At 43.4% G+C, this 9,695-nt stretch overlaps 1 protein-coding gene across 1 annotated transcript in view; it reads left to right on the top strand.

Annotated features, from left to right (window-relative positions):
* The first annotated feature begins 1,480 nt into the window (after nt 1–1,480).
* The window catches only part of PLCG2 (phospholipase C gamma 2), a 53,183-nt gene continuing 44,968 nt past the window's right edge, over nt 1,481–9,695 (top strand). The window contains 2 exon segments of the mRNA XM_030955978.1: nt 1,481–1,567; nt 5,062–5,295. Of these exon segments, the coding sequence (XP_030811838.1) occupies nt 5,100–5,295 (196 nt within the window). The 5' untranslated portion in view covers nt 1,481–1,567; nt 5,062–5,099.

Genomic DNA, 9,695 nt, shown 5'->3' with positions numbered 1-9,695 from the left:
TAATAATTATTCTGCTATTCTTATTAATTTACTACCATGGCTCCTGTTAGATGTTGTTCTGTAAATTTGTAATGGAGTCACACTTTATAAAGAGAGAAACTTTTCCCAGGTTACACTTCTGGAAAAATGTGACAAGTCTTCACAGAATAGCAAACAGTGCTAAGATTGCAATGATCATCTTTTTGTTTTGCATTTAAAATGAACCACACCTTTCCCAGGTATTGGCTTTCAGGCTTTTCTTCCTTTTGTGGTGGTATATTTTGAATGTGTTCTTCAGTTCTTTTCTGATAGGTCATATTTATTTGAAACCCTTTGGTACTTTTGAGCGTGATAAAGGCTTGTTAGTTTGCTTTTGGGAAGATTTCCCAAACTGCTCCTACAGAAGAGCTGGACACAATTGATGTTTTCTTCTCCTTTTGTGTAGCTAGGGAGTATTTTTGGGGGCATTTGGTGCAGAACACCATTGCAGGTATCATTTTGTTTCATTAGTTTCTACACGTATAGGGTGAAAGTATCAATTAATGTTTGTTACTGTTCAATTATTTATAATGCTGACTGAAATTATGGAAAACTATTTTCCCTCTCAATAGAGTAGATTAGTCTGTTAAAAGACCTGTGCTTTTCACTTCCTTGTGCCAGCCACCAGTATTGAAAGGAGGGGAGATGGAGAATTATCTACATGAAACAAACTCTATTATAACAGCATTTGGGAACCAGCATTTGGAATACAGGACCTGTCATTGTGACATGGCACAGCCCTTGCAGAAATGGCCAAGATCTTCCCTGGAAATGCTGTGGCATCCCTATTTTTTTCTGGGCATTTGTTTTGCTGTCTGCTGAACTGGCATGACTTGTTCCCTGTGATAAGCTTGTCATCCTGCCTATGGGTGTAGGAATTTTCCCCAGATTTATCAAGTTGGTCTGGGGCAAGACCAATACATCGAGTTGAATGGCTGTACCAGGGCTTGACCTGCAAGCAGGATATCATCCTACCACTATTCTTCTGAATCCCAGTCTGGGAAATCCTTTCAGCATTGCCCCTCTGAAACTGACATGTGATACAACTATAGCGGATCACTTGGAGTCAAAACTTGACAAGATAATTCCAGCGACAGTGAAGCCGTACAGCCTTTTCCTAAGGCTCAACCACCCTCCTCAGACGGGCAGAACATCGGCTCCGAGCGGCGGGACAGCCTGCCCTGGCAGGGGGACACCGCGCCTCAGGGGCGGCTGTGGGCACGGAGCCCTGCGGGGACAGGGGCTCGCCTCGACAGCAGCCCCGGGACGGGGCGAGGAATCCCGAGGAATCCCGGCCCCGCTTCGGCGCTGAGGAGGACGCGGTAGGGCAGGGCCGGTGCCCCGGTGCTGAGGGCAGGGCCGGTGCCCCGGGGCTGAGGGCAGCCCGCGCCACGGGCGCCCGGGGTGGCCGCGGGGTCAGGTCGGGTGGCACCGCCCCTTCCCGGTGACGGCAGAAGCGGAGCCCCGAGAGGCGCCGCGGGAGCAGCGGGACGGCAGCGCCGGCACTGCCCCTGCCCCGCCGCCGCACGGAGCCCCCGCCGCCGCGCAGGTGAGGGCGCCCGGCGGAGCAGCAGCCGCAGCAGGTGCCGCGGGGCTGGGGCGGGGCGGCCCCGGCGGGAGGGAGGCTCTGGGGAGGGCAGGCGGGCGATGCGCGGGGTCCGTGCCCCGGAGAGTGAGGGACGGTGGTGCCAGAGCGCGGCGGGCACTTGGGCTGGAGCGGACAAGGGAGTCTGGGGGTGTCTGAGGTGGCCCTGCCGCCCCGCACCCTGTGTCTGGCCGGGCCCCGCCGCAGCCCAGGCTGGCGGAGAAGAAGGAAGGAAACCTCGGCAGTGTGGCAGTGCCTGAGAGCAGCCCGGCCGTGCGCGGCCCTGCCCGGGCTCAGGGCCCGGCTTGCCCCGACAGGTGGGCACCGTCTTGCGGCGGTTCCGCTCCCCTGTTCGGAGGGCTCAGCGCGCAGCAGCTGCATCGCAAGGACTATCGATTGTTATTAATTATTACTGCTGTGGTGCTGGTGTCACTGGTGCAGATGCATCTGGCGAGGTGATGTCCTCAATCCAAAGGCAGAGCTCCGGGCAGAGGATGCAACAAACTTTTTGCAATGCCCAGAGCACATGGGAAAATTTAGAAATTGACCAGAGCCTTAGAAATTGACCAGAGGCAAACTTTGGGCTGCACTTCTTGGTTAACTTTCTGTGTCTGGAAAGCACCTGCTATGTCATGTGGGTGAAATTATAACAGACTATGGATCCATCAGTGGTTATCTGAGCTATTCTTTGCTAGCTGGTACGTTTATAGATTGCCTTTTCTAATTTCTCCTCTCTGTGTTATCACGAAGAGAGTTACAGGTTATACACCAGTTTTCTGCTAAGAAGGGTTTGTTTGTTAAAGTCTGAAGTAAAACTAAGTGGACAGGATAGATTAAATAGAATTTGGATTTTTTTTTTAATGTCCATGTTCACTTCATTACTTGCAGTGTGTCTTTTAGACTTTTTTAGTCCAGATCAGTTAGACTTTTCAATTAAAACCTTACATAAACAGTAACAAGTGATCCAAGTTTTGTATATGGTACAGGGCACCTTCAAAATTTAGCTCCTGTAATTCCTACAGTCAAAGGGAAAGAGTCACGTCTCTGTCTAAGCTGGAGCTTGTGGCATGTTTTGATGATTATTAACTCACTTGCTGAGTCCTGTAAGTGGTGCTGGATCTTTCCAACTGAGGCTTAAGTAACTTGTCAGCAGAAGATCAGCGATGCTTCTATTACACACAGCATCTTGTAGTTCACACTCTGCTGGGTTGGAGGCATGCAGGTAATGGGCTGATGAAGGTCAGCACAGAAGTCTGCTGCCTGAATGGGTAGAAAGATTGTTAATTCAAGTTGTTGTGCAGTGATGGGTGTCAGGAAGGCTGAGGGGCACCTGTGTGAAACAATTCCTGATGTTTGAAGGTCTTATCCAAGGACTCTGTTAGTTCTTCTACTATTAGGCAGCTTTCTGTGATGTTACTCTTTAAGTGGAGCAGGTGGTCAGAACAGTCTAGGAGTGGTCAGTTAGGCTGATCAAATACTGCAATATTCTTTCCACCTGAAGTCAAAAACTTGGCTTGTGACTTAGGAGTTAAGTTAGATTAAATCCACTGTTCTCTCTGGTTTCGGGAGAAAGAGCTCCTTTGAAAGGGGAAGTACAGTATATTATATTCAACAGAAACTGCTTAAGAAGCCACCTCTGAGAGGCAGTTCCTTTATACTGAAGGATTTATCTCTCAAAAAACCTACTGCATTGCCCTTTATTAAACAGCTGTACTTAGAAACTTTACTTGTTTTTCTAAATCATATTTCATTTAACAGCCATACCTTGTACTGTGAAAGGCAGAACTGATGTGGTTTTTTTATTATCTCTTGAAAAACTATACTCATTTAAAAGTTCAGTTTTTTGTTATTCAGTGTAGTGTTGCACAAATGCTTAATCCTTGTCCCACACCACAGCTTATTTGTTTTATTATGATTCTTAATGAAAAGAGCAAAGTGAGAAGACAGGGTTTCTATTTTTTTATTTAAAAACAGATGCTGCTCAAAGATTTTAATTTAATTGTTTATATTTCTCTCCTTTCATTTCTTATTTTAACAAATAATTGTAGCAAGATGGCCATGGCTGTCTTTTTAGGTGCAGGCTTGTCATAATTCAAATGATTATCTGATTATCTTCAGGTAGTCTAAAAAGATCAGTTACATTATGGCTAACAGAAATGAATAAATCTGCTGTTGCTTACAATACTTCAAAGTTGTTCACTCTCTCCCAGCTGTAGGATTGGGATACATAAATTTTTTCAGTAATATAAGGAAAGAATACTCCAGTTTTTTATTAATGTAACAAGGCAATATAAAACACTAAATGATATGTATATTTTGCAAACCATGCTCTACGTCCTGCTGTAGAGCATTTCAAGCTCATGGTTGGCAGTGTAGAGGTAAGAAGGGACTCCTGTGGCTTCTCTGTTAACTTGCAAAAAAAAAAAAAGTGTTTATTGAAGTGGTAGAATTCAAAAAGGGATTGGAAAGATTGCACCGGACGGACAGCTTCAAAGTCAGGGAGATGGCTCCTAAAGCAGCTGGTGACACGATGGTGAAAGGCAATTGAGTGCTGGTAATGAGAGGGAGCAGCCAAGGGCAGTCAGGAGACAGCGACACGGGGTGAGGGGGCGAGGGCTGGCAGAAGTCTCGAAGGGGAAGCGAGAAGTGCCACGGTCGAATTAGCCATGAACACGGAAACTGAAACTGCTTGTGATGGAGAGCAGTGGCCTGAGCAGAGAGGAAGAGAAGCAGAGGGGAGCCGTGGCTGGTGGCTGCATGCACAGAGCTGCTTCAAACCCGTCCTGCTCGGGGATCGGGCTAAGGGGGGTGGCTGGGAGCTGTGTGGCAGCAACCCCTGCGACTTGTGTGACAATGCTACTCCTTCACGGGTGGCAGAGCAGCTTGCAGACCATCCTGTTGGTAAATAATCTCACTGAGGAGTAATCAGGGTTGTAATTAGCTGTTTGGTGCAGTGATGTGAGAGACCAGAGATCTGCTCTGTGCACATCCCCCTTTTGGCTGTTCTGTGCCAAGATGTGTCCCAGGTGTATGCACACAAATATCTGCCACCAACATGTGGGTAACAAAAGGCAGACTGTGTAGGAGAAACAGAGCCATGAAGTTTTAAAAGTGCAAAGACTGATGTATAGTTGTTTGTATTACTCATGTTTTCCCCTCACTCCAGTTCTCAAAAGGACAGTTACCTGCTTTACATTCTCATGTAATTCTCTCTAATTCTAATAGAGTGCAAGAATTGACACTGATGTTGTTGGAACTGTCCTCTGTGAAGGTTGTTTGTACCTCCTTTCAGGATAAACCAGCAAGAGTTAATGTTGGCCATGTACCTGCCTTGCATTTGCATGGGCAGGAGTCTGTGTTAGGTATCTAACTACATAAATGTGATCTCTAAAGAAATGAAAATGCTGTTTTAAATATTGAATTTTCTCCCTTTTCTTCCTTATATTTTCTCTTTTCAGGACACTGAAGACCATAAAAGTTTGATTAAAAAGAAAAAATGCCCAGAAAGACTATAGACTATGGAGTGATGCCTGAGTATGAGAAAAGCCAGATCAAAAGGACCTTGGAATTGGGAACTGTTATGACAATATTCAGTCTCAAGAAGAGCAGCCCAGAAAGGAGGACTATTCAAGTCATAATGGAAACCAGGCAGGTAGCATGGAGCAAGACAGCTGACAAGATTGAAGGTTTCTGTGAGTATTTGCAATGTGCACCTGAACTTGGAGTTACTAATAAATTGATGTGCCTGTCAAATATTAATTTAACAAACCTTTTGTTAACATTATGAAGATTTTGGCTGAAAGAGTTTGGTAATTTGCTGAGAATATTTTGAATTGTTGTAATGTAGACAAAGAATCTTCTGCAGCTCATTTTTTGGGTATCTAACACTACTTAAATATGATTAACATGCTTTTATCCTTAGCCTTGTTCTTAAAGTTTTCATCTTTGAATATGATGGTGTTTGTGTTCTCTGAATTGACAGACTGGTTTCCATCATTGTGTCTTATAAATTCAAATGAGTAATTATTCTTTACCAGTACTCTCCCCCTCCCAAAAAAATAAAGAAGAAAAAACCAACCAAATGCCTTCAAATACAAGGAAACGGAATTAATTCACATTTTGGTATTCTTGGGCAATTTGCTGTCTCAGGATGGAAGTCATTATTTAGGAGCATTGTTGGAAAGTACCAACGGCTTAGGAGGATGAAGCTGTGAGACATGAGCTGGTTTCAAGGCCCGGAGTTGGTATTGTCTCTACAGTTGATATTGGAACTGACTAAACCCATTATTTATAACAAGGTCAGGAAATAGAAGGCGAGTGTAAGGCTAGATAGGGCTGCAAAAACTAGAATAGAAGAATAAAGTGAGACTAATCCTCAGTTCTTAGGAACACAACTGATGCCAGGAAAGCTCAGCCTGGGCTTTCTGTGATTTGTGCAGCTCAGGGTGGTGAAATGTAATTACAGCGCTTGCATAGGACCATATGGTAACTTCTTTTGATTATTGTGAGCATGATTTTACTCTACAGCTGATAAGTAGTATTTGTCATCAATAAAAGGATTGAATAGTTTGAAATACCAGAATCATTTACTAATCTGTCAAGGTGTGGATTTTTAGAAGGTTTTTCCTTTTTTTGGTGAATACATGGTAGGTTAAAAATCCTTTGGTCTGTAAGGTTGCAAAGACAGGCACTGAGAATTTGCATGATTTTGGGATTGTCTGAGCAGTTTCTCTTTGTGCTCCTGATTTAAAAGTATTAAATCTCTGCAACTGTTTCCATTGATTCCTGTCTGGTTCCTAGTGGAGACTGGACCTGCAACTGGAAATGTGATATAGCAGAAATAAAAGCGTGGTTGTCTGGGAGGATGGTTTTATCACTGGTGGTGAAAATATGGTCATGTTCAGTATTCTGGGGAAAAGCAAACAGGTCTGGACACCCAATTAACAGGCACTCTGCATCATAGTCTTTCATTGCCCCAGTTTCTTATGTGACAAATGAGGGTAATTATCCTTTCTATAATGATGTGTGTGAATGCAAGTACAAGTGTATTCCTGGTACTGTGCCAGAAAAGAAGTCCTGAGAGGGCATGTAAATTCAGTTATGAGAGCAGTGCTTGAATGTTGTTTAGCAAATAAAGCCTGGGGTTTACACACAGAGCAATAAGATTAAAACACAGCAGAAAATGACCACTCAGTGAGAGAAGGAGACCTCAGAGTCCTCTGGCCAAAGCAATCTCTGACTGTGTGTTGAAGTCTTGCCGTAGCCATTTGCACAGAGGGGACAAATTTAAAGCTGAGCAGACTCGGCATTCCAGATGTTGGGGTCAACTTTTTCAGTCCTGTCATGTAATCACCTTTTATCAAAGCTTTCTGTGGTTGGTGTTTGTGTAATAATAAATCATAAATTAACTAGTTTGCTTTGTGCATGGATTTTAATGCTTTTAAAAGAAGGTGAATATTGTAATTTGACTCTTAAACCTGGGTGATCCAGCAGGGGAATGACTTGCTTCCAGATCCAGGCTAGAACAGGGAATATTGCTCCAGATCTGTGACTTATCCAAAAGCCATCTGCCTCTCCACAAAAATTGTAGTGCTCTAGAAGTGTTTAAATTGAGCAACACTTCAGTGACGTGTGTAACGGTGGGAACTTTAGGTCTGAAAATATGGCCTAGTCTAAAGCACAGCTGTGTAAAATATTGTTTTATTGGCTTACAAAGCAATGAATCTGCCCCAACAAGCTGTATTTTGCAGGTATTGTTCCAGAATATGATATGAACAGTTGTTCCAACTCACCATGGACCGTATCTGGTCTACTAGAAATGAAAGTCACTGCAGTTTTAGCTTGCTGACACTGTTTTTGCTGAAGAGGAAGGAAGTATTTTATTTAGTTAGTTATTTGTATGTTGCTGTTGCTTCTTTTGACTGAGACTCAGGCTTTCTTTTTGCTTGAAAAGTGGAAAAATGATGGCTTTGAAGCTTTGCTATTTGAGAATTGAATGGAGTAGCCTCTTGAATATGCATGTATATGCTGGTAGATTGTATTGACTTTGTGACAAATACAACCCACATTTTTGTTTCTTGATTTTTTAAGTGGTTGGGGGCAGAGAATTATCATCTCAAGTATTATAATATATTAATAAACTGAGGCTCTACAAAATCTAATATTCATGATATGATCTTAATGGTTGCTGCTTGCATGTGTGTCAGTCCAAAAACAATTAATATTCAGTATGAGTGGGAAAGTTAAGATGGTTTCCTGTTCCATGTGTGCTATTTTAACTCAAGTTTGGCAACAGCTCTTTACAGAAGGCAGAAAACTCAATATTAGCATCTGCTATGGGTTTGTGTTTCTAAATCAGAGAGTGAGGAGAGTTCTTTAACTTTGGGACACAAAAATAGGCTGCTAATAGATAGCAAAGACAGAGTCCAACTCCCTAACTGCCCTGTGTTGTGTTGTGAATTTTGGATGTCATAGTGCTGATTCTCTTGCTGATGGACTGTAAATGTTTGAAGAACACTCAAATTCCTCTGAGCCAGAGTTGATCATAATTATTACAATGACCTTTTCCAAGTTTGGTTAATATTGTTTTGGAAATGATTTAAGTTAAGCCTCACAATAACAAAAAGGCAGCTACTCTTATTCTGGAATAAATTGACCGGAGCAGGGGAGAGATGTAGGATTAGCTACGCTTATATAAATATTTACACAGCCCCATGGGCCCAAAAGTGGCACTACTGTGTATTTTAAATTGCACTGCTCATAAAAGGCCCCTTTTGTTGAAAACCTGCCAGCATATCTGTTTAGAATAGAGTGAAAGAGTTGCTAAAGTTAAGGCTATTTCCTGCTCAGTGCAGATGTATTTCTCTGGATGAGAAACTTCAGAAAACTCTTCCTGGATCCAGGTCTTTGGTGTGGTAAGAAGTGAGGCTTTACAAAGGCTAGGAAATCTGGTTTAAACAATCCTTGTCTTCATTGTGTGGTTCAGATCACACAGTGTCCAAGTACTGGAGATTTTACATTGACCTTTTGAGTGACTTGAGTTGCCATATACAAAAGGAATTTCTAACAGAAAGGAACTGGGGAGAAACCTCTGTATTTTCCCCTAAATGAAAGAACACAGGTTGGTTATGTCCTTTAGAGAAGGATATGCTATTTCAACAGTAGATCAAGAGGCACTGTATTTCTGACTGTGCATGACAAAAATTTGAGGTGATGTTTTGACAGCCCAGTATTAAGCAGTTAAATTCCAAGGTTAGTCTCACTTGTATACCCAGAGAGGCATTTGAGAGGATTAGCTTATTTTTGCACGAGAGAAGGAAAGTGTGGTTTCCTTGTGCAGAGGGATTTGATTTGCTTGTTTAGTTTGCAATGGACCCTTTTCCTGCAGAAGCTAATTCCTGCATTCTGGGTGGGTAACTGTGAAGCTGCCAGCATGGTCTGTTGCAGTGTGTTGCCTCTGATGGTTCTGCTGTGTATTTTTATTGTGTGTTTAACCTTTACAGCTGTCTGTGGGTCTGGATGGGTCGCACACACCCGGGAGTGGTTCTGCCCACCTCAGACTGTCCCTGGGGCTGTTGTGCACCCTGGGACAGCAGTGACAGGCAGAGGGGAAGGGAGAGGTGGCCAAGGGAGGGCCGGGTTTGCCAGGACCCTGCTGAGACACACGGCTGTGTGGCTGACACCTGGGGTTTGCTGTCTGAGAGGACATTCCAGAACTCCCAAATTGTGGTATAGCATTTATATGCACATGAATAAATTAAGCCCCAAAGTTAGGATATTTAAGCTTGTAGAGGGAGCAGGTGGTGAGGTGTAAATCTCCAGGAAGCTGATCCATTATGGGTATGCCATTCCTTCTCAGATGCAAAGTGCTTTCAGGACAATTATTAAGGGAAAGCTCTCGGTGACTAGAGTTGGATTAGTCACTGGAAAATGTGTGAGTTTCTGCATATTCTTCCAAGAATCCCTTGAGTGAAGGGATGATTCACAGCCAGGAGAATTTATACTCTCAGAAATCTGTGGTGCCATCCTTGAATGTGCAAGTGTGTGATTCTCTGTAATACAAGCATGCTCATTTCAAGAAAGATTCTATTTG

Source organism: Camarhynchus parvulus, chromosome 11 (genome assembly GCF_901933205.1).
Source record: "Camarhynchus parvulus chromosome 11, STF_HiC, whole genome shotgun sequence".
Classification (NCBI taxonomy): domain Eukaryota; kingdom Metazoa; phylum Chordata; class Aves; order Passeriformes; family Thraupidae; genus Camarhynchus; species Camarhynchus parvulus.
The sequence above is the reverse complement of the archived record's forward strand: the minus strand, read 5'-3'. Positions and strand labels throughout refer to the sequence as shown.